Source organism: Medicago sativa, chromosome 5 (genome assembly GCF_051527215.1).
Source record: "Medicago sativa cultivar Bolivia chromosome 5, Bolivia_mono, whole genome shotgun sequence".
Taxonomy (NCBI): Eukaryota; Viridiplantae; Streptophyta; class Magnoliopsida; order Fabales; family Fabaceae; genus Medicago; species Medicago sativa.
The window spans coordinates 55038484-55064524 of record NC_140753.1 but is presented as its reverse complement, the minus strand read 5'-3'; the positions used below and the strand labels follow the sequence as shown (position 1 = coordinate 55064524).

Below are 26041 nucleotides of genomic sequence, written 5' to 3'. Positions count from 1 at the left end.
CTTAAGTTAGTCCAGAACAAATACTAATATATTTAAATTACATAAAAATTAATTGGAATAATTCTAATAAAAATAACCACTTTCGAATTCCGCCTCTGGTAAAATTTCTCTCTGTCGTGCTTTCATTACGAGTTTAAGGATTAAAGCTTTAAAATTCACGCAATATTTGAGTTTAAGGATTAATCTTTATTGGTACAAACTACTATTTGTCTTTATACCTTAATTTTTGAAAAAAAAAATTATCTTTATTCTTTATAGACACGGAAATGGAAAATGACAAACAATCCACGCCAAAAGGTAAACAAATTACATAGTGGATATACATGTACAATGTATAGGAAGATTCATTTCAATGGAGTAACAATATTAATTATACTCGTATAATTTTAAATATTAAAGTTTTTTGTTTCCCTTTTACGTTTTGTTAATTTGTTTTTACAATCACCTATTCCCCAATTTCCCATGAATGCCAATATATCCATCCAAAAATAAAATACCTTCAAACATGTACGTGAATTTATGCAAGATAGAGTTAGGAAAATTCCACGAAGCTTCACGGTACTACATTGGAAACTCACCATGGCACATTTATGGTAATGTATACCATGCAACCACCCAAAATCTTTTACAACCTTATTATATAGTCTCATTTCAATTTCCTTCTTTATCTTAAATATTTAAGCTCATTATAATTATACACACTATTATATATATTCTTCAACACCCCAACCCAAGAGAGAAATTAAAAAATCCAAAGTTTTAGCTAGTGTTGATCATCTTAAATATAGATATGAGCTTCTTCTCAGAGTCTACATCACGACCATTTCGAACCATGAATGAAGATTTGGAGAACAATAATGTAGAGACACCACATAACATTTCATCAAATTCTATTGTGAGAAAGAAATCAGATATGGTTTTGGTGACAAATAATGTTCGGTTCCAAATACTAAGAAATGTGATGACAAATATGAAAGAGGTTATGTTGGGTACTAAGCTTGTTGTGCTTTTTCCGGCTGTTCCTTTAGCTGTTGCTGCTGATTTTTATAGCCTTGGAAGGGTAAGTGTAATTAGCACCATTAATTCATTCTATGACTTCTAATTAGTTTTTTAAACTATAATATTAGCATTTGTTAGTTTTTTAAACTGAGGATTGTGATCATATTTATCACTTCATTCCTAACTTCACCACCCCAGTAATCACAAAACCATCTTTATATGCCATGACTTCTAATCTAATAAGTTACATTACACATTGCATGTATGCACATGTGTAAGTTATATGTGAACTCAACTTAATCGTTATTAGTTGTTTCTTGAAATGTGTTATTAGTTATAAATATTTTTTCAAACAACGTTTAATGTTTCTATTTCACAAGAAATAGATTTCAAGTTAGAACTCAGAACATTATATCCCTCAAAAAAATACATCGCATAATCATCCAAATGGATAAATTATCTATAAATCATCAATTAATTTAAAAAATTAAATAATTTCTAAAGTTGAGTTTCAAGCTTTTAACGAGCTTTCTTGCAATTTTATGGTTATAGATTATTCCATATCATCATATTGTATGTTCACGTTATTTAAAATATATATTATCACTATCTTTTAGTTCATAAATATGTGGACGGGACCACAAATGAAATTTAAAATATGGGAACCATTTCTTTGAGCAGTAAAAATAGATGTAATTGTGCTTAAAAAGATAGATTAGAATATACATACCCTTATACGAGGGTAGCACTTGGGTGACACTGTGGTTGGTGACACTGGCCAACCACAATGTCACAAGTGGCTTTCTTCTCACAAAAAGTTTTGTCATTTTTCTTAACTAAATAATCCAATTTTTTAATTATAAAATTTATAGCTTTTTGTATGATGCCATTGCCTAGTATACGTAGTGCCTAAAAAATCTTTTATCATTATCATTTATACATAAGAATTTTTTCTTTTTTTGGTAAAAAAATAAGAAGAATGCTTTGATAGCCGTGAGAAAAAGGTAGAAATCGATGTATTATAGGATTAAAGTAATTTAAAATGAAAGTTTTTTTTAAATATATTAAATATAAAAAATTGACGTGCCTTTAAATAATTAATTATTGAATAATATACTAAAAACCTTAGGATTAATTAAAAATTGTGGTTGAGTCTAAAATAACCGGTGGCGGAGCCAGCAGTATTTTTATGGAGGGGCCATAGTTTTACAATATATACATATATTTTCATTAAATACTTATATATAAAGTTGTAGCTCAAGTGGTTTGGATATTATTATTTAAGTCCCTTAACTGTGGTTCGAAACTCTCATGTCAATTATTTTCAAGGCATTTTAAAAAAAAAATATATACAAAATTCAAGTGAAATGCTAAAATTTACATGTCAGGGATCAAACTCATGACACATAGCTTCACCACTTAGTTAGATATAAATACTTGAAATCTAAATGTGAATGTTAATATATATATGAATGTTAATATATATATGTCAGGGATCAAACTCATGACACATAGCTTCACGACTTAGTTAGATATAAATACTTGAAATCTAAATGTGAATGTTAATATATATAAATTTAATATAACTTTTACGTAATATTGTGTATACATACCTATTAAAAATGAAAACTTTGGGAGGCCATGTACCTCCCATGTCCCCCTAGCTCCGCCTCAGAACACAATCATACAAAATCGACTTATGAGGTAAAGATTACCCCACTTATAAACATATATTTAGGTTATCTTTTGTCTGATGTGGAACTCTTTAACAAAATTGTCATCGTGTATGAAATAAGAAAATTAATGTGATTTAGTATGTTTGTCAAATAATATAATTGTTTTTCTCCATCGTAGCCTTGGATTTTTGCTTTGAGCCTACTTGGACTTGCTCCCCTAGCTGAACGTGTCAGCTTCCTCACTGAGTAAGTTTGCATGTTACATTCTAATTTTAATTCATAGTTGCTCACTAATAATATGATTATTTTTCAAATTTCATGTGTTTCTAACAATTGCTATCAAATTCATGTGTTTCTAACATTTGCTATCTCATTTTTTCTTACTGAAAATTTTCACCTGGACGGCATGAACTTGAAGGCAAATTGCATATTTCACCGGACCAACAGGTACGATTACTCTTTCGTTCATGGACTAGACTAGTGTACGGATATACACTCGCCATTTCAAAATACATCGTAGTTGATCGCTTTATACATGTTAAGGGACAATTTTGAAAATATAATTTGAGACAAATCAAGCAAACATCTTTTATGTCAACATTTGTCTTCATATATTAGTAAAAAAAATATGGGCAAAGGTAGGTTATGTGAAAATGTGTATGGTCAAACTGTGATATATTTAGAACCAAAAGCAGTAATATCTATGAAGGTCGGAGACATACTGTACATGAACATAGACACGAACACCAAATACGACACAGACATGGGACACCGACACCAAATACATGTTGTGTCAGTGTCTAACACCGACATGTATTTGATACCAGAACACACTAATTTGAGGAGTATTCGTGTTTCGTAGGGTAATACATATTTGTGAACAGTTTTACCTTGTACCCCCAGGCGGAGATCCCTACACCCACAAATATATCAAAAACTCCATTTTACCCTTAATCACTTATAATTTTTTTTATTTATCAAATTTGCAAGTAAATTCAAAATTTTGAAATACTTTCTTTTTCTTTTAAAAAATTTCAAATTTTAAGTTTTCCATAAATTTCAATAAACTGAGCTATCCAAAACAATTTATGTGAATGTTTCAGTTGGAGGGCTTCTAAATGCAACTTGTGGTAATGCAACCGAGATGATCATAGCAATATTAGCACTTCATCAGAACAAAATACATGTTGTCAAGTTCTCCTTGCTTGGTTCCATTCTCTCAAACCTTCTCTTGGTTCTAGGCAGCTCACTCCTTTGTGGTGGCTTAGCAAACCTTAAGAGGGAGCAAAGATATGATAGAGTGAGTATATGTTATTTTCCCTTTTTAATTACACATTGTGCATACTAAAGGAATGGAATTAGCAACCTAAATTAAGAGCTAAAATAATCAAATTTGTCACTAACTTCTTTATTTTTATTTTTAATAAATCTAGTGATAAAAAGGTTGTTAAAATCGCAAGTAAACTCATGGAATTGTATGATTCCGAAAGTCTAGATATCAGTTTGAGTTGACTCAGTTGTAAACTTAATACACAAATATTCGATAAGGTTATAATGAACATATTATGCTCTCTTTCTTTTATACATTTTTCTTAATTTGCGTGAAATGGTCAAATATGTCGATAATTGTGGGATATATTGAGCATGTTATATGATTTTGCTTGTTAATTTAATTTTGTTTAACTAATCAATTTGTTATGTTATTTGATTATTAAATGAACAGAAACAAGCGGATGTAAATTCATTGCTTTTGTTGCTGGGATTGCTATGCCATTTGCTGCCATTAATGTTCAAATACGCTTTGGCTGGGGGAAATCATTCTATAGCCAATTCTACTCTTCAATTGTCAAGAGCAAGCAGTGTTGTTATGCTTCTAGCATATGTTGCATATATCTTCTTCCAATTGAAAACTCATCGAAAAATATTTGATGCACAAGAGGTTATTACTAATTATGTTATATCACATTTTAGCACAATTATATATTGATGAATACCAGATAATTTAATTACTATACTCTGTCATTGTACGATTGTTTTACACATGAATTCAATGATACATTGTCATATCAATTAATAAATATGAAAACACATAAGTTGTCATATTAATTAATTGATGTATCAATACATCATAGGATATATGTGTAAAGTAACCGTACACTGAGAGAGATACTAATAAACTCTAAACAAAAATAGAATCGTAAGATAAATGTAGTCACTTAAATTAAGTATTATCTTCATACATGGTCAATGTAAAAAGTTTTACGTTATGGTAAAAGACAAATGTTTTTAATTATTTAACAGTTATGATTGATAATGTAAAAACTATTTAGACAAACAATGTATATGAATTTAATCCACTTATGTGTGAGGTTTGATTTTCAGGTGGATGATGAAGATGATGAAAAAGCAGTGATAGGATTTTGGAGTGCATTTAGTTGGTTGGTGGGTATGACATTGGTCATATCTGTGCTTTCTGAGTATGTTGTGGGAACCATTGAGGTAAAGAGTACTAATATGTTTATTTTGGTTATATTGAGCTGAATTTTCCAATCACATTTAAATTAAAATTCAAAATTAGATTAATGGGTTAAATATCTAACCCTTTTATGCATAATAAAATAACTAGGCTGCTTCAGATTCTTGGGGTATTTCTGTTAGCTTCATTAGCATAATTTTGCTACCAATTGTTGGGAATGCTGCAGAACATGCTGGTTCAATCATATTTGCTTACAAGAACAAACTGGTACGGTTTTATCCAAATCCAAATTATTTACAAAGCTGAATTTTCAATTTTTTTTTTTTTTTTATAAGCTTTAAGCTCAATACATCTGGCTTTAAAATTTCTCAAAGGCACTATTTGGTTTACTATAATGCAGGACATATCTTTAGGTGTTGCTATGGGATCTGCTACTCAAATTTCTATGTTTGTGGTAAGACTAAGTCATTACAAATTGCAATAATGTACTCTTCTATTGTATGTATATCTTTGATAGTTTGAGTTTTACATATATATTCTAAAATCTTTTAATTGATATATATATATATATATATATATATATATATATATATATATATATATATATATATATATATATGTTTATACTAAAGTATTTTTAACTTTATCATTAATCTATCTTATATATTTGTTTTTTCATTTTTGAATGCAAAGAGCATAAATAGTCCTAGAGTATACTAACTTTGTTTGCATACACAACAATCCTTATTTTATTTTTAAATGGTGGCTTTACACCACTAAATTTGGATTATCCAATAATCAATTTCAGGTTCCATTAAGTGTGATTGTTGCATGGATAATGGGTATACGAATGGATTTGGACTTCAATCTTCTTGAAACTGGATGTCTTGGTTTTGCAATTATTGTTACAGCCTTCACTTTACAGGTCTGCACAATGCCTTCATACATTCTACTTTCTCTTTTATTTTATTTTCTTATCTTTTATTTGTCTACTAATTATGTGATTTTGTTAAATTTTTTGTAGGATGGAACTTCACACTATTTGAAAGGACTGATTCTTACTCTATGTTACATTGTCATTTCTGCATGTTTTTTCGTTCTCAAAACTCCACAAATCAGTAAGTATATCTAGCTAGATATCACACATAATAAAACTTCAATTTGTTCATATATTTTAATTTTAATCTCTATTTTTGATGTTGTACCATATGAAAAATAGTAGTACAACTTCAATTTGTCCATATATATATTAATCTCTAATTTTGGGAAATATCAGCAGAAATTCTCTCCTTTGTGAAATAAATTTAAGTACCAAGTGAAAACAAACAAAAAAAAGAAAATAAGAAAACAAGTTAAAAGAATCATACAAAAATTAAACTCTTTCATGTGAAACGGAAAAATTAAGTCTAGTTTAACGAAGTACAACCACCACAAAAAAGTGAGATTACAATAGCTTTCTTGATATAAGAGAATCTCTCTCAACTTTCTCCAAACACATACCAAACTATGGTGAAAATGAGACTCATTTTGCCACATAGAGGATTGCTATAACTCTTGTTTATCATTATCAATCTCTCCTTGCTCCTGTTGGTTGTCCAAAGAAAAAAGTATTTGTTTTTCTTGGATGAGATTATCCTACTCCAAACATATCTTCCTATTTATAGGAGATGAATATGACTTTTTTTTTGTGATTACATGTGTTCCTAATCCTATTTATAGGAGATGAATATGGCTTTCTTTGTGATTATAGAAACTTAAAAAATGGACAGTTAATACTTATATCTACAAGAACCATTTTAACTCTCAACATCATACTCTCTGTCTCAAAAGAAGTGGAGAATTTCATTTCTAAGTTTTTTTTGGGTGTATATAAGATAAGTTATTTTAAAGAATAGTGGCATAAGTGAGTGTCTATAAGCACTTGTACACACAAATTATTAGTCATGAAACTCTTATTTTCTTTCAAAAAATTAAAGGGATAGTTGAAAGAAAACATTCTAATGTTTCTTCACAAATAAATTACAAGATCTTGGAACGTTTATCACTTTTTCCATGAACCGTCAATTTTTGTGATTACTTGACTATATATAGTGCACCATCAAACAAAGGAGTGAATTCCAAGTTTTTTGTTCTTTTTTGTGCTTAACTAGTGTTCTTGCCCGTGCGACGCACGGGTGGAAAACGGTTGACATTGGACTGCACCTCGTCCACATTCTACATGACACATGATCACAATTTTTTTTTAATCAGCAAAATTTTATTAAAAACCAAGTATCTGCACAAAACGGACAGAGACCGATGTTACAAAAAGTACAAACTAAGGCGCCGTATATAGGCGGAACACCCGAAAACAAACACCAACAAAGACACTCGTGCGACACCCATAAGGACAACACCCACCAAAATAAACATTCCCCTAAAACTGACTCCTATACTAACCAAACACATGATCACAAATTAATATTAAGTGCATTACAGCTAACGACAGGCCACATACTCAACGACGTGCACACCACACAGACACAAAGCGTAGAACACTAAAACTTAAAAAAAAAAATCGACATAATATCCTTGCATCAATTCTCGTATTTCAAACGTGTTATCCAACAACAATTTTTCTCCTAGAACATATTCATTTTTCTGGATTAGATAAATGTTTGGTCCCTAAAAAATATAGTCAATTTCATTTTTAGTCCTCATCATAAAAAACGTAACATATTTTGGTTCCTATAAAAAAAAATTCAGCACGTAGTTTTAGTCCATATTAAATTAATCATTTTTTAGAGGAAAAAATGATATAAGCTCAAGGTTTGCAATTGTTTTATTTATTAATCCAATAAAAATACAATTTTGCAAATATTGCTATTCACACCAAAACAATTCAGCCCATCTTATCTCTTCCTCATTTCCTGAAACCCCAAGACAATTCTAACGCTTCATTCTCCCTTTGAAGCGTCGCCGGCCCTATGCATCGATGAGTTCGGCATCGTTTGACCAAAATACATTCATTTTCTTCATCTCCACAACGATTCTATCACGAAAGAGCCATTTAAGAAATATGGGTTTTCGCTTTCCATGACGTTTCCAAGTAGCGCCGACCCTGTGTCGTCAATCCAGCACCGTATCACCATTCATCTCCTTATTCTCTGCAAAACCCATAGAAGACTGTACCAACTGAGCAAAAATGGTAAATCCTAAACTATTTTCAGTTCTCTTTCTCTAGTTTGGTTGGTCTGCATGTCTCTTTTTTATTTTCTTTTACTTATATACTTGTTTTAGTTTGTTCGGTGTGTATAAACTTAAACCCCCAAATCTCTTTTTATTTAATTATTTTTTTATGAAATGTATTTATGTTAGTAGGGTTAAATTTCTATCCAACAAATTATCTTGCGATGAATTTTGAGAACCCACCATTACTCTTTCGATAGCCAAGCACTTTTTTTTTCCTTCACAAAGGAGCATAATTACATTTCATGCTGAACTGCTATGTTATACTTGGATCTAATTGAATTAGAAAGGGCTTTAGAGTTTTGATTTGTGAACAATAATAACCCAGAAAGAGAATTTGTGATTTGTGTGAACTATATCAATTTTTTATAAGAAAAACATTTGGTGTGATAATTGAAACATCTAAGGAGTTTTGGCTATTCACTATCAATTCAAAGATTCATTTTAAATTAAAAATTAGTTATACTATTCTTTAATGCAGCTAAACTGATATTTTGTTGAAGAAAAGTTATTCTTGTTAGCCAGATTGCATTAAAAAAAGTAATGTCCCAACCTTTTCTTGAGACCTTGATCTCCTTTCCTTTCAAATTAAAACCTAATGATCTTGTATTTGTTTGTTGCTTAACCTGTTTCTGGTGCTCATTTATGTATAAACCTCTAATTTCCAATTTCTATTTTGAACTCTAATATTGTAATCTGAAAATAGCATATTTCGTGATAGAGAGTGATGACTTTTTCGGAAGCTTTTAGTATTGTTTTATTGTTTTTTTTAATCCGATTTGCGTCATTGTTTAATAATTTTCTTCCTGTGGGTGTTCCACTATTAACAAAATAAATTATCATGTGCAGGAATCTCAAAAGTGTGTTTTAACAATACTTTATTTGTGTTTTACCCACATGAAAAAATATTTTATTTTCACTCACACTCCACTACACGTTGAACCATCAAGAGTTAATAAGTTTAATTCACTTTCCACTGCACATCCAAAATAAACAAAAAACTCTAAAAAACCTTTAAGATGATTAATCATTTTTTTTTTAATTACTGAAACAAAAATGAGTAAGATGGCAACATGGTATGTTATAATTTCTTGTTGAAGAATTAATTTATTCTAGACACATGTTTAGTTACATTGATAAAATTATAATTTCTGGAGACATCTTATTGCTGATGCTACTTTCTTAATCTACACAAATCTGCAGGTGATCATGTTCCTGTTGACATGCTTGCTTGGCTGCTACCCAAACACTTTGAGAAACTGTCTTGATGGTGGAGCCACCAAAGGGTTTGGATAGCAATTTACATGTTTGATGGGCCTGCTGAAGGCACTATTTACATGCTTGCTAGGCTGCTGTCAAAATACACATTATCACTATGTAAGTAAAAAAAATGAAAACATTTGTGTAAATTGTTTTAATGAATCTCTTGTTTAGATGAAAATGTTGGCTTTTCACTTTTGAGTTACTTCTCATTCATTCACTTTATTAATAACTTTCTGAAAAATCTCTGTGAAGTAACTTTCTGTTTTTAATAAAGCTTTAGACTTGCCTCTTCATTAAGATGTTATATCTTAAACTTTTCGATTTAGAGAAGATCTATCGTTTGCTTTCATAATAAATTAATGATGGCCTCCAACTGCAAAAATGAAGGGGATGATAGAAATTTTATGAATGCCATGAAAAGATGTATACCATAAATTTGATGATTACCTTTGAATATGTGAAAATAAAAAAGCGAAGATGTATACCATAAATTTTATTCTGCATGTGCAACATATATTGAGAATAATTAACCTGCATTTCCACTTTTAAATTTGAAAATAATCAACTTGCTGCATATATTGAAATTTTTAGTATTGTTTTCTTTTGTTTAAACATGGTTGTGCTATGTTCAGATTAATGTTCTCTTTTTGTGGATGATAAATTTTGAGGTTAGAGAAGTAAAATATGATGAATACATACAATTAGGAGTATGAAAAAGTGAGGTAAGTGAGTAATAGAAAAAGTGAAGTAAGTGAGTAATAAGAGAGTAGTGCTATGGTAAACTCCATTCTCAAATCCGAAGAGCATCCTCCCATTTTATTTCATTTGTGTGATTCAACCTTTTCTGGGATTCTGGTACATTGAGAAACTATGAATGAAGGATCTGCCAACTTTGCATTCAGAAAACTCAAGAAAAGCCTTATAGAAATTAGATTTTGAATATACAAAAGGTAGATGTCACCTTGACGATTCACTTATGCTGCCGGAAAAAAATGAACGTAAGTTAATAGTTACAATAACTTATACATGTGCATATATAAATTCAGATATAACTCATGCTGAGTAATTTTTGTTCTCTTTGAAGCAAAAAAGTAGTAAAATATATCATGATTCATTTTGTGATTGACATTTATGAATTTCGTATGAATGAAGTATTTTCAATAATTGTTTTCTTATCTTTTTTTTTTTGGCAGATTGCATACAAAATAAAGGTTTGAAGGGAGAAAAGGATCAAGTAGATAGGAAAGGTTGGAAACATACCTGTTAATTTTGGAATGGAATGGAGAAACTCACCACAATGGAGATGAACACCAATGCAATGGACAAAGCTATTTATAGACTTTTTTTTAGAGGCTATATGAATTTTTGTAGTGCTAAAAGGTTGAAAAAATGGAATAAAATCCCACAAAATCTGGAAAGTGTTTTTACTTTGTGAGGCTACATTCACTTTTTCAGCTGGAAAGTGTCCTTACGTTGTCAAGTTGTCCTTTTATGTCTGCCAAAATTTCTTCCCCAGCAAGTAATAACCCACCAGAAATGGAGATGAACAGGAAAAATTAGGCAAAATTGGCTATTGTCTTTTGTAAGATTTATTGATTAAACATTCTTTACTGTTGCAGATCATTATGGTGTTGCCATGCTTTGAAGCTATCGTCGTTTGAATGACTTTGTTTCCCCGTTGTGAGAAAAACAATCTGACCCTGCGGATGATTGAAATTCGTCACTCCAGATTCGAAGATGGATTTCTATAAATGGATTTCATGTTTGCCTTCGAAACTGAAGCTGTGAGATTAATCATAAATTTGAAGTAGATATTTGAATACTTGTATTTTTCTTGGCAATAAGGCTTTTTTTGGTCAAGTTCTTGGAAATTTGGTTTAACATTATCTTTTTGGCTGTTTGTTTTGATTCTCCACATTCATGGAATTAATTCATGTATACCCAATTTCATATACAAGTCTATAACATAGCAAGTATTCCACTCCCTCAAAAAATAAAAACATTACAAGTATTCCCTATTGCGTCGAATGTTAAATTAAATAAAAGAGTACGAATCTAGGAAGAAAAAACTCAGGTGGTGAATCTTTTTGTTTATAATTTTTGCCCACCTCTTTAAAAATATTGGAACGATTCACAAGTTATCTTGTCCTATATTGAATCTGCAAATAATTAATAACATATATAGATCTTATTTCTAAAGCTTATTCTTTTTCTTATATAATTGGTCATTCCATTATTTTTAAGTAGTCTGCAAAACCTTCAAGATAACAAAAAATGAGGGAAAACCAAAATTGAACCATTGTTTGGACTTACCATTGTTATAAAAAGAACACTACAAATGTTGAGCAAAACAATTCAAGAAAATCCCCAGAAAAATTTGGCTCTAAAGTTGAAATTTCTTTTGGCATCAGCATGACCCAACAAAAATTAACAAAACAGCTGGGTCTCACGTCATCTTCAATAAACAGCGTGCAATAATAATTCTCTAGAGTACCTTCAACATGATTTCGTAGCATCCAAAACCTTATACAATGCATAAATCATCTATTACTACTATGATGTCAAAGGGTAGCTAATCCCCTATACCAAACCTAACAATAATGCATTTTTATCTCTTCTGGAAATTCAATAATTTGACTGATGCAGCAAAACTACCAAAGAATAGGAGAATAAATGCAATGAGAACTATCACAGAAAGACCCACGGACGAAATTCCGTTGATTTTCTGATCATATCCAAGAGTTACAGATAAATACTCTTTCACAGTGCCTTCGAATCCTGGTCCCACAATTCTTGTTTCTACATCACCAAGCTGAGATGTTATAATGCCACGTAATGTCCATTGAACAGGGCAGATATAGTAGAACCAAATCCACCATCCAGGAATATGCTGAGACATCCATAATCATTGACACATTATTAGTATAGTATAATATTTAACAAGCCTGGAAAAGTTTCTCTCTTTAAGAAAGTGTAAACAAGAAAGTGTAAACAAACATTTTGGATATACCAAAACTGCAACAAACAAAAAAATCACAAGTGTCTCTTTTATTAGTCTTTTAGTCATCAAATATGTTAAAATTAATAATAATATAAAAGGAACTACGGATGTGTTTGTGAATTCAAATCATTTAGAGATTATCGTGATAGTGCTTCACATCAAGAGACCATTACTTTTTTTACTAAACATTCGGAGACCATTACAATTTGAAAGAGGACAGGTCTTAATGCTAGTATATATAAACTACATTATTATAGGATTTCAAACATTAGACTCCATCTGAAAAAAAATAAAAAAAATAAAATAAAATACACTACAAACTCCAATTGTAAATTCTAACACACACACACGGTATGAACTATCATATTATTCCGAGTTTTCAACACCTTATTACGCCATGTTAAACTAATGACTAATTTATTTGAGTTTGCAAAGAAACTTTCTAAATTTAAGGCAATCTCAGTATGGCCATTAGCTTTATTAACTCACTTTTTATATTGTCTTAAGCATCAAGTTCCTAAGAAAAAAATCTAGTTATCCAGAGTTTGACAACATGTAAATAATCAAGCTTTCAAAAAAACAACTTAAAAGATTTAAAAAGATTGAAACTTACCGATTTTGGGATAAGAAAACCAGAAAGAAGATTCCACAGGGAGTAAAATGCTGAAGAAATAACAGCAGCAAATTGTTGTGAAGGTGTAAGACCAACAGCCATCATTCCATAAAAGGTGAAGTAGGTAAAGGTTAAGAACATGAACAATAGATAGAGCAAAAACTTCCCTGCAATAAATAAAATCATACATTAAAAGCGGAATGCAAACATACATAAAGCAACCAATATATGAATATCGAAAGTTGATATATATATTTTTTACAAGCAAATATGGGAAGTGAACGTGTTACCGGCTGTCTTCTCAAAATTGACCATAAAATATGTTATTAAGCCAAACACTATTGTCTGAACAGCAATGTATGGTATCTCTACAAGTCCCTGACAAGCAGATTTAAAAATCATTATAAGTAATTGATTAACATGGTATAAATAAGTCGTGGATATAATCTCCACTGTTGTGAGACCTACCTGGGCTGCTCCATATGCCAATGGAGTGTACATTCCTGCTGCTTTCTCTCTATAAAATACTGTCCTTTCTATTGAAACAATTGGTTGTACAGAAGAAGCGTTGTTTACCCCAAGAAACAAGCACGCAGAATAAAGAGCTCCCATAAGCACAAACAGCTCTTGTGTTGATGATCTACAGAATATTTTTAGATTTACTGTGTCAGTTGTACCGAATAAAGCATCGTATATATTATTATTCCAATTTCAGTCTCTTATTTGATTTAAGCATTCATGAAATAGCTCCTTTACAATAAATGAGAACACACAAATTACCTTTTTGAACCAATATCCCAAAATACACTACCAAATATCAAAGCACTGATTGTGGTGAAGTACATCCTCATGGCATTATATGACGGGCTTCTCCAGTACACAAGATTTTGTTTCCATAAGCACAGATAAAATTGGGACAACGGATTTTGTGAATATATTGTGTCAAACTTCAGTGGTTGGAATCCTGCAGGAGGACGCTCGAATTCCAAAATAGAAGCCTCCACCCCCCTGATCAAAACATTGACTTAACAGTTAAGTAATTCATCTTAAAAATAATATTTCTATTCTACCACCTGTAGCTTAAAGGTTGTCTATTTTTTTTATTATTAGTTCTTTAACATTTCTAGAACATGAGTCTTTCATTCAAACCATATCTCTCCAGCATTACCTAAAAAATAAGAACAAAAAGACTTGGGCAATAGAAGCTAATGAACATAACATTAGAAACACCTGATTGTGCCGAATTCTTACAAATTTCAGTTTATTATTAGTTCTTTAACATTTCAAGAACATGAGCCTTTCATTCATACCATATCTCTCCAGCATTACCTAAAAAAAGGAATGAAAAGACTTGGGCAATAGAAGCTAATAAACATAACATTAGAAACACCTGAATTGCGCTGAATTCTTGTAAATTTCAGCAAAATCTGAACCAATTCTCTCTTCAACAGCAGGTGTAGTGACCTCAAGTACCCAGGTAGCTGGATTGTAGCCACTTGGAATAGGGGCGACACCAGTGATTCCCTGCAGAGCAGATAGGAAAACAACCAAAAATATAATCGCAGGAAAGCGCACTTGTATTCTGACATTTGTTTCAGAAAAAGAAATACAGAAAAATAATGAAGTATAGGCATTTCTGGGTAATACATGTTCCTTGGATAGCTTAGGTATTGGAAAAAGACAAATAGATGAGAAGTTAAATCTAGACAATAAAAGAGTGCTCTCCTTAAAAAATAATGCATTTATACATTATTCTCCACTGTCTAGGCTCTCTCTCTCTTTGTTTTTTTGTAAGTGTCCTATTCTTTTCCGCGCAACTCCCTAAACACATATTCATCAAAGTAGGACCTAATTCCACATTGTAGAACAGGTTTGGATCCTTAGGAGTTTGAAAATAGAAAAAAAAAAAAAAAAAAGGAAATAATTAAGAGATATATAGAAAAATGTTGTGGGAGAAGGATGCAGAAATGTTTTGTGGGAGAGGATCCAAATCCATGTAGAACTACTCTGATCATGGCTCCTTTTAGTAAAAGCTAGAAATGCCGAGAATAATCTTCAAATCTTTAAAATTAGGACTACTGAAAAAATTGAGCTACGGTCATAAACATCTAACTTCTAGAAAAGCATATTTTCGTTATTCAAGCCTAATATTTCATAAAATAGAAAGAAGTCAGACAACAAAATTAGTTATGAAGAAAAAATAGGATCTTTTCATGCAGTTGTAGACGACAGACAAGTTGTGCACACAAGATAGACATTTAGGAGAGACACTAAGAAGTAAATTATTCGCAGCATGCAGCACTAAATAGATGGTGTGATCTTAAGTTTCATTTGTTAAGTTTGCACCATGGTGTACGGATAATCATATGATCAATGAATAAAAAGTAGTGATGATGGTGATGAAAGTATAATAATAATAATAATAATAATAATAAATAATAATAACAACAACAACAACACAACAACAACAGTAATAAATTGTAATGTCATCACCTGAAAATAGTCTATCAATGTCTGTGAATGCACACCAAGCTTTCCCCCGTAAATAACTCGTCCCCCACGTTTCATAAGAAGTAACTGGGTAGCAAAAACTGAAGTTTAGACTTGTTGATAGAAGCAAGTGCACCATTAGTTATCAAAACAATCAACTAGCAAAAGACATAATTGAACTAACTTCATCAAATGCTTCAAAAATATCAATACTTGGTTGATGTATGGTACAGACAACAGTTCTTCCAGTATCAACAGTGTTGCGAACAGTTCGCATAACAATAGCTGCTGCACGAGCATCAAGTCCAGATGTAGGCTCGTCCATAAAAATAATGGAAGGGTTTGCTACAAGCTCCACTGCAATTGTTAATCTCTTCCTCTGCTCTGTTGATAAACCAGAACTACCTGGCATACCAACCAAAGCATATCTCAAAGAATCAAGCTCAACCAGTTTCATTACTTGTTCAACAAATTCCTGTAAAATATTTTAGTGAGTTAAAGTTTGTAAAATTCAATAGTCAAAACAATCAGATATACAATGGGTTATGAAGAAAATTACACGTCTTTTATCAATGCTGATTTCCTTTGGAAGGCGAAGAGATGCAGAAAACCACAGCGACTCCTCAATGGTAACTTGAGGAGAATGTATATCATTTTGTTCAACATATCCCGATATTCTGGCAAATGTCTGTTGCTCTTTTGGGTAACCAGATATTTTGATGTCCCCTTCTATATACCCTCCAGTTTTCCTGCCAGCAAGTACATCCATTAGAGTGGTCTTTCCAGCCCCACTAGACCCCACTAGTGCTGTCAGGACACCCGGTGAGAAAACTCCGCTTACATCTGATAATAGTTGCAACTTTGTTTCAACTATGCCTTGATTTCTAATTTCCTGTAAAAGTAATCCTTTAGAATAAGTTAATCGAAAATATATCTCCTAATTTTTCAGGTGCTTATGTCTTTTGCATATATATAGACAGTATTTTATGGAATTAGAAATTACAATCCTCCCACCTTTGGCATATCAACATAATAATTGACATTATGGAATGTCATTGTCAATGGTTGAAATGGAAGAATCATCCCCTTCGAATTACTGTTGCCTCTTCTAGACCTGGAATGGGTACTCATTTCAGAGACCTGATTACTAACTGCATAGCCAATTCATTTATTGTTGATATTTTTGGTCAATACACTATCCATCTTTAAATATGTTGGTCCATCAAAGTGCAGTAGATAATAGACATTATTCGTGCAAATTATGGCTAGCTCATTACCAGAATCCTTTCCTGAACCATCATCATCCAGAGGGATAACTGTGCGTGCCTTTTGAAGTGCTGTATTAAAAGGAACAAAAAAACAGGATATCATAACAATATATAACATATAAATACAAAAATGTATGACTAGATTCTCACTGCCCATAGAAAATAATTATATATTAGGAGAGAGTGCATATTCTTAATGAAAAAACTTGAGAAAATATAATTCAAAACTTACGATTCAGATAGGCCAAGGCCAGAGTGACCATGCTATTGAAAAAAATTGCATAGAGTATTAAAATTCCAGCACCAGCCCAGTACCAGTAATCATCAACTGGTAGATTGTTTGAAACGAGGATGTTGTAACCTACTGTGGTGTTCCCAATTGCTGATTTCTGCAGACAATAATTAATATTATAGTTCATAAATATTCTATAAAATCATTCAAACTAAAGATAGATATGATGATTTATTCCTTCATACTAAGATTTTGATCAGTTGATTGTTGGCATATCAATGAAGTCTCCATAATCAGGTTGTCAAAATTTGAATCCTATATTCTTTATAGTACTTAAATTTAGTTTTAGCAAAATTTCTAGTTTTAGTAGGCCTAAGTTTTGACCACGCATAAAGCACAAAAGACAATCAGGAGTAAGGTATTTAAAAGTACTCAAAATTTTCTCATTAGAGTTCTTCCTTGACAGTTTATTAACACATGAATTCATTGGCAGAAAATTAAGCAGTTAGGTATGCCAAATATAATACCTTCATCCATCTGGAAGCAGTAAATTCATTAACTGTAATTGCACGTTGTCCATAGGTAAGGGGTGACAACCAGTAGCCCCATATCCACCACGGCTTGATCATTTCTGAAGGAATAACAACCAAATAACTTACAGCAATGCTGTTAACATTTCTCTAACAAGATGTGGATCTGTGCTTACCTTTAGGTACAATAAATCCTCCCAGCAAGAAAATAATCAACAGTGCAGCTGAGCCAAATGTATTGGCAAGAACCATATCCCGTGCAATAGAAGCCATCATCCCGAAAAGACCTAATGCCATTTGGTGCACTACAAAAAGTATAAACATGTAGCGAAAAAACCTGAAACATTTAACAAAAAGCAATGACATAGAAGGTATAAAAGAATACTTTGAACAGAAAAATGCAATAAAATAAAGATACCTTCCTGCTGCAGGGGCAAATCCAACACTGTAATATACAACAGCAGCCCATATAAGAGCCTCAATAACAGAGTAAGGTACACGGAGAATCCAACTGGTAAAAGACCATGCCCATGCAGGATAGAATAAATTATCTCTTTGCTTGTAAAATACTGGGAGCCGCGATATCATCAGAGGAAGCTCAGAAAACCCATTAAACATCATGTGAACAAGCCCAAAGAATAGAGCAGAGAGATAAAGGCTCCCATAAGACTCATCTGTAGGATGCAACCTTGTTCGCAGGAATATTGTACATGTGACGAATCCAACAAAAGCAACCTAGGGGCAACATGATCAAATATATAAATAAATAAAACTAGTTACAAAATAAATTAATAATAAAGACTTCAATGATATAAGAATAACAGGTTCTTTCTTTTTAATTTTGAAGTAAAAAAAAAAAAAAAATCAAAGAGTAAGTATAAATACTGTATCTAATAAAAAAAAAATACCTGGAAGGTTCTAAAAATATAAAGGAAACTATGCCTTTTGATCAAAAGGACTTCTCGGTTAAAGCAAGCTTTTGTGACCTCCAATTTTGACACAGCATATTTTTTTTGAGCCAAAGCTGAAGGATGGCACTTCGATTTATCATATGGATGAGCCTGTAAGGAGTCCATATACCTTCCAAATCTAGAATTTCTAAAGGCTTCTGCAATCTCACGAACTGAGATAAATTCATATGGTTTAGAAGGATCAGCCCAGTATTGTGCTTGATCCTTTTGAGAGGTGACCTGAGTAAAGCGAAGTTAAACAAAAATCATATGAAGCACTTGACCATGAGAGTCTGTTTACAGGATATATAAATATATATATACCTCTTGAAGGAAGTCTGCAATCCCCTTACGTGGTGGAAGTTGAAAACCTATTGACTCAAAAAATTCAAGCACATCTTCTCTAGGGCCTTCATATATAACATGCCCTTCGGACAGAAGCACCAGATCATCAAATAGCTCAAATGTTTCAGGAGCTGGTTGAAGGAGTGCCATGAGTACTGTAGCCTCCATCTGATGAACAAAATTCTTTATGCATTTCACTATCTGGTATGTAGTAGAGCTATCAAGCCCAGTTGATATTTCGTCCATAAATAGCGTTTTTCTAGGACCAACGATCATTTCGCCTAAAAAATATAATATAAGATGTCAGTGATTACTGCAACTGAACTTAAATCAGAGTCATCACACTATTTGAAGTCTTCTAGTTCAGATGAAGTAAGCCAAATTATAAAATTAATGGATTTGTCTTCAGTTATGCATAATCAAACACAGATGTGATATATATGAGTTACAAGCACTATCGCCACAAACTGTGTGTCAATATTCGCAACAATGCAATAACCTTTACAAATGATAACGGAACACTTCTTTTTATTCATCTCACCGAAAATTCTTTACACATTTTTTAATTAGAAACATAACTTTACCCAAAGGGAAAGAAAGTGTACCGGGACAGTGACATACATTAGATACTAAAGGCAAATAAAGTTAATTCTAGAAGAAGAGCATGATACCTGTTGTAACTCTCTTTCTTTGGCCCCCGGAGACTCCCCTGGTCATTTCGTTACCAACTATTGTATCTGAACATACATCAAGACCAAGTACCTTCAAAATGTAATCAGTGTTCACACTGTGCTTTTTACCCCCAACAGAGGATGCCTGTAGAGTTAATAGTTTCCCATTAGACATCATTAGGAGACCCCTGCATATACAGGGGGATCAATCAGATATCATAAATACAATACAACACGACGAATTTAAGATGATAACCTTCATAAATGCGTCTATTTCTGGACTAGGTCGTATGTTCCTTTCGTTCTCTAGGTGGCCCAGATCTTTCGTGTATTCTGTGGGAAAAAGTTGAAAGATTAAAAGGAAGGGAAATACATCAGTAAATTAACTTTCTTAAATGCATTTCATTTTAAACGAAGTGGCAAACACCATCAGGAACTCACACACATAATTGTAAGGTCTCGGGTTGAAACCCAAACGAAGGCATCCAGCCTTGCAATATCAACATTATCAGTTGGGCTAGGGCGCTAGGCCATATGGACACTTTCTTAAACGCATTTTGGCATAAAGTTTACTGTCAAATATATAAAATAAAATCCATTAACATAATAAAGTTGGTATACCTGCAAAACCTTCTTCTGCCCCTTGACATCTAGCACCAAAATCCAGAGTTTCTCGCACTGTCAGTTCAGGAATGTGATTATCTGTTTGGCTAATGTATGCAGAAGTCCTTCTAACATAAAATTCATCTATCTCATGGCCGTTGTATGTTATGCTACCAGTTTTCTGTAAGAATAACAGACAAAACAAAAACAGTAAGAAGATGATGGGTGAGACTAACCTGTTTATGATCACTTCCACTTTCTCAAATTATTACAATGTCTACGTGTCAGTGTGGTGTCCCAATGTGCATGCTTGATGGAGAGTAACATTCTATCAGATGAACATGGATTTTAGGAGATTGTAGGCATATAGTTTCTCCACAATGGATTACGATTCGGAAACAAGTGCGAACACCCATAGACTATTACTGCATACAAACTTCCTAATCCCATCCCAAAACTACAGTACGTAGCTGGCTGCCTTGAATTACAGGAGCAGATTTTCACACGCAGAAAATTGGGCTTTGCACCTTCTCAGTCACCCAAAAAAATAACAAGCAGGATGAACCCCAATTCATCCAATCTATATTTTGGTGTCATCTCTTTTGGTAAAGTTGCAACGAGAAACAGTAGCACTGGAAGCCCAATTCCTAAGGCAAATTGGTGAAGGAAATTTTTTTGGGAGGAATAATTTAAGAAAGGGTGCCCTTCACCTCTTTATCACCCAACGTAAATGTGAATATGTGATATTTAAGAATTTCCAATTTACAAAAATGAAACACTATTTTTCTTCAAAAAAAAAAAAAAATGAAACACTATTATGACCTACGCTTATAATTGCGATGAGTAATTTTCATATTCAATCTTATATATATATATATATATATATATATATATATATATATATATATATATATATATATATATATATATATATATTTTTTTTTTTTTTAGGGGAATTAGTCACTTTAGTCCCTGAATGGGAGAAGATTCGTCCTTTAGTCCCTGAATGAAGAGAAATTGCAAAACAGTCCCTGAATAAAGTGACTAACAGAGTCTACATTCAGGGACTAAATTGACTAACGAATTTTGCATTCAGGGACTAAATTGACTAACAAAGTCTACATTCGGGGACTATTTTGCAATTTATCTGCATTCAGGGACTAAAGTGACGAACCCCTTCCGATTCAGGGACTAAAGTGACTAATTCCCCATTTTTTTTATCTTATATTGTTCTTTGATCCAATACGTTTTCTCTTTGATCCCGTATTTAGGGAAAATGGGTATTATTTTTCATTGGATGGATTTTACTATGTATAAATTTGTATACTTTAAAAAGGTTCAAAATATATATATATACACGCTAAATTAGTTTGACTTTCGCAGACAATAAACTAATGTTCCTTTTATATAAGTACAAGAATTTAAGAAGGATTTAATTTTTTATATACTTATAGTAATTTTTAGTCATTTCTTCACACATGTTTTGTCACATTATTTAATGAATATTTTATTAAGAAAATATTTATGAAGAGATTAATTAATAAATACGACAAATTTTGTTTTTTCAAACGCATTTGTTGGAATAAAAAAAAAACGGCACATTTGTTGATGTTGCAAAACATTATTTGGTGCAATCCATTTACAAATAGCTCTCATTAATACCACTACACATTATTGTGTTATTTATTGTTTTAAGGAATTTTATTTATTGTTTAGAAACAATTTGTTGAAACCATAAAGTGTAATAATGAATATCATGAGAATTTGAAAACAAAATTGTGATAAATATGATTAAATTAGTCTTTTTTTTTTTTGGTACAATATGATTATTTAATTTGACTATTTGTAAATTTTTGTACCCAAGCCTTAAAAGGAAAAAGAATAGATTGTTTCTTAAGAAGTCCGGCTGTCGAGTGTCATTTATTACTATATGAAGTAACTGAAAACCCTACTTTTTTTTTTTTGACAAAAACTGAAAACCCTACTTAATAGTATCCGACCAATAGTTACAAGGACTAATCTAAAAATTCACTTAAAGAGAAGCCAAATGCTCCCATACAAACATTCTACATAATCAAATCATCTATATCACACGCAGAGAAAAATCACTGAGGAGAAAATGGGGTTATAATGGAGTATTTATGAATTTGATTTTCTATCAATTGTATTACATCACGTAGATATATAATCTAGAAAACTTATGTATCTTGAGATTTACTACATGACATTAATTAATTAAGTACTATAATGTCGTTTTCGTATCACAAACAAACAAAGCCTATCCGTTTGATTAAACTATTTTAAATATATTAAAAAAAGAAAAAGAAAACAAGGACAAGCTAGCTCATAAGTTAAATGAACTTGCTCGCAAGTTAGTTTGATAAAAATTAGGGTCACAAAGCTAGACCAGCATATCATCCCTTTGTTTTGAGTGTGATGAAAAGTATATTTGATAGAAAATGGAAGTTTTTTTAATGGGAAAATGGAAGATTGTTAAGTTGGAAATATAGGTAGGATACAATTAATCTCAGACTTATGTTAGTTAATCCTACGATATATATATTATAAAGACAAAGATGAAATCATATATAAATTAGAGGGTAATGGGTGGTCAAATTAAACTCCTATATATACAAATTAATGGAGTAAAACAAAGAGAATGCTACCCCTACACAAACAATCAACAAGATCAACACACCACTCATAGAATAGCCTCTTGTCCTTCAATTTTTAACATTGATATTTTAAACACCATATTAATCCCCAAACCCATTTAACATATTATTTCTATTAAATTATCCAAACTTATCACATCATTTTTTTTCTTTCTTCCAACTCAAAGTGTACACTCATAGTATAAGATATCCACCAACAATTTGCTTATTTTTTTTTATAAAAGAAGAATAAAGTTATATATAAAAAAAAAATTAATGCATAAAATTTGTTCAATTCAAAAGCAAAGAATGTTCTATAAGAAAAATAGAGAGAGAGAGAGAGAGAGAGCAGCTACCTTCAAATTTTTATCAAGTTTTCCCGCGAGAGCCATAAGTAAAGAGGATTTGCCGGAACCTGGAGGTCCAAGTAGCAAAGTCATCCTACACAACAAAAAGCGAGTTACCCGCTTACCACGTAGCAAAATCACACATATTCAAACTTCTCAACCTACATAGACTCTTTTACCCGTGATAACAACATCACGTTTTTTCCGATTCAATCCCCCATTTCAACCACACAAAAATAGCAACAACTTTATCATCAAAATCACAGAAACTTTTACAATCTAAAGAAGAAGGAGGAGAAGAAACAATAATCACCTTCCTGGTTTGATGACGCCACTAACATTGTCCAAAATAGTAAGTGAATGCCGTTTAGCTCTAAACAACCTCATCGACGTTAAAATACCCTGCGTTCAACCAAGTTCACACATGCATCATTCATCACGAACCAAAAGAAAAATTAAATTTAATTTAATAATTACACAAAAATTAACCTCTAATGCATCGCGAGTGTAATTGAACAGAGTCGGTAAAGCTCGTGAACCGATTAGAACATCAGCACTCACAGTCAAATTCGTATACCTAACTTCAATCTTCGGTACCTCAATTCCAGCCCTATCACATAAACACAATACCGTTAGCTACAGACACCAGATACAAGACTGACACGTCGATCAGAAGTGCAGATCTATAACGATAATAGAAACATGAACAACGAACCTATCGAGACGTTCTTTAATGGCGGAGAGAAGCTTGTAATTATCTTGATCATTTGTAGCGAGTGCTTTTTTAACGACGAGTTCACGGTTAAACCGATTCAATTTTCTCACATCGACTAAATTCTCGCCGGTATTTTCCTTTGAAGGTTGACGGGAAGATGAAGCACGGAGGACGGCGAAGTTGATGCGTTTCTGCGACGGTAAACGTGAAAGCGCCGCCCAATGAAGCTCCTCTTCGTCTTCCTCCACCCATTCTGCATTCGACGCTCTCGCAAAACTCTCGCTTCCGATTGATCCGATTTCGAAGTACTCGCTTCCATCGGAAGCTGCCATTTTTTTCTCTCTCTATAACCGTTTTCGCTCTCTCTCTCTAACGGCTTTTGAGAAGAAGAATGAGAGAGTGAGTGTGTGTACGAGTTTTTATGCTTCTGACGGAATGAACATGAAGAAGAATGGTGAATGACGGAAATGCCCTCCGAGTTTCGCGGTGCAGTTGGTTATGGTTTTGGGAAAAGAAAAGAAGCTGTCACTTGTTTTTCCAAGTTTGTATGGGTGACTCTGTTGTGCATGGGAAATTAATTGGAAGTGTCAAACTATTGGATTGAAATGCTTTGTCCTATTCTTTCGAATCGCTGCTTTTAAATTTTGCATTCATTGTGAGTGAACCAATTTCAATGACTAATCACGTGCTCTTATTTATGCATGCATACTCATATAAGTTATTCTAGAATGTTTTCATTTACTATCATTTTCCAAAACAAATGCCTAATTTTATGGTGAAAAAATTATGCACGAGCAGTGGCGGAGATAGTCATGGGCTGAGGTGGGCCACGGCTCACCCCCAAAAATTAAAAATTCAACGATTATAGGTCTATTTTGCGAGATTTTATACAATTTTGTGTCGGTTTTAGGTGTCGGTTGATCCAAATTTCCGTAAAGTGGTGTAGTGGCCCACCCAAAAAATTTAAATAATTCAATTATAGGTCTATTTTGCGAGATTTTATACAATTTTATGTCGGTTTTAGGTTTCGGTTGATCCAACACTAAAACTCCTTTACGCGGTAAATTTGCACATGAAATAATTGGCCACTTGAATGGATAAAAAATAATTTGGCCCACCCCCAAAATATTTTCTAGCTCCGCCACTGTGCACGAGTATTGATTAGTTTTTTTTTTAAGGAATGTATTGATTAGTTAATAAATATTAAAAAAAAAAGAGAAAATATGTTTTTGGTTGTATAAATAATTTAACTTTTGGTTTTAATCATTTTAAATTTTGTTTTCAACATTTAGTACTCTAAAAAATTCCGTCCACATGTATAATCCTCCTTACTTTTAAGTCAAATTATGTGCACACTTCAAATTATTAATTGAGTTTTTCCATAAATGTTTAGAATATTATAATAATCTCTATAAAAAATAACCCACTTGGGTTGACTTAGTGGTATGGACTTAGGACCTGGAGGGTGTGCTCCTCTTCAAGGTCTCATGTTCGATTCTCTCCGGTGTCAACTTAAGTGGACTAGTTTAGCTTCTTCAAAAAAAATCTTTATAAAAAAAAATAGATTTTGTGTGTGTTAAACCTTCCGTTCACAGCGAAAAGGGTCACTGGTAATCCGGACAGGGTGATTGCTTTCATGTTAGAGGGGTAGCTATGGCTACCTCAAAGATAAAAAAATTATTGAATGAGTTGGTATATTTTTATATTAAGCTACTCCTAATAATATATAGTTGGCTACCCCAAGTTTGATTTAGATGGCCAAAAGATTTTTTTTTTTAACAAATACTATATTATTCAATAACGTTTATTTTGTGTAACATGAATACAAATATGTATCATCATATAAATGACTTGTTAAATATTTGAATAGGAGAAACAATTTAAGGACCCTGAAATAATAACATAACTAATATCGAAATAGTTGGTTTTTTCTATTTCAATTATAATCTATAACAAATAAGAATTTATATTATATGATAT

At 32.1% G+C, this 26041-nt stretch overlaps 2 protein-coding genes and 2 long non-coding RNA genes across 8 annotated transcripts; 2 read left to right on the top strand and 2 right to left on the bottom strand.

The window, feature by feature from the left end:
* Positions 1-627: 627 nt before the first annotated feature.
* On the top strand, positions 628-11653 carry LOC146923166 (vacuolar cation/proton exchanger 3-like). Its single transcript, XM_085715882.1, has 11 exons — positions 628-1060; positions 2854-2921; positions 3094-3122; positions 3779-3975; positions 4399-4614; positions 5058-5174; positions 5302-5418; positions 5552-5605; positions 5960-6076; positions 6176-6269; positions 11262-11653. Exons 1-11 carry the CDS (start codon positions 791-793, stop codon positions 11285-11287), a joined length of 1305 nt encoding a protein of 434 aa, XP_085572008.1. The 5' UTR covers positions 628-790; the 3' UTR covers positions 11288-11653.
* On the top strand, positions 8006-11069 carry LOC146923167 (uncharacterized). Its single transcript, XR_015012738.1, has 3 exons — positions 8006-8338; positions 9583-10640; positions 10836-11069. It is a non-coding gene; the product is annotated as an uncharacterized LOC146923167 (long non-coding RNA).
* Positions 9441-10947, bottom strand: LOC146923168 (uncharacterized). 2 transcript variants are annotated; one of them, XR_015012736.1, is made up of 3 exons: positions 10903-10947; positions 9929-10621; positions 9441-9731 (listed from the first exon to the last, which is right to left on the bottom strand). It is a non-coding gene; the product is annotated as an uncharacterized LOC146923168 (long non-coding RNA). The 2 variants fall into 2 exon arrangements; XR_015012737.1 differs by having other exon boundaries at positions 9441-9728.
* A 445-nt stretch (positions 11654-12098) lies between the features above and the next one.
* ABCG31 (pleiotropic drug resistance 3) lies at positions 12099-24673 on the bottom strand. 4 transcript variants are annotated; one of them, XM_085715879.1, is made up of 24 exons: positions 24062-24673; positions 23836-23956; positions 23660-23748; positions 23356-23440; positions 20364-20526; positions 19999-20075; positions 19743-19887; positions 19051-19352; positions 18685-18966; positions 18195-18511; positions 17953-18113; positions 17774-17877; positions 17247-17403; positions 17024-17083; positions 16761-16897; positions 16306-16638; positions 15931-16221; positions 15750-15833; positions 14647-14780; positions 14037-14264; positions 13725-13896; positions 13547-13634; positions 13257-13423; positions 12099-12532 (listed from the first exon to the last, which is right to left on the bottom strand). In XM_085715879.1, exons 1-24 carry the CDS (start codon positions 24391-24393, stop codon positions 12251-12253), a joined length of 4311 nt encoding a protein of 1436 aa, XP_085572005.1. In that variant the 5' UTR covers positions 24394-24673; the 3' UTR covers positions 12099-12250. The 4 variants fall into 4 exon arrangements, with proteins under 4 accessions (XP_085572005.1, XP_085572004.1, XP_085572007.1 ...); XM_085715878.1 differs by having other exon boundaries at positions 17953-18511; positions 24062-24608; XM_085715881.1 differs by lacking the exons at positions 23356-23440; positions 23660-23748; positions 23836-23956; positions 24062-24673 and adding an exon at positions 20582-21031 and having other exon boundaries at positions 20364-20420.
* Between the last annotated feature and the right edge of the window lie 1368 nt (positions 24674-26041).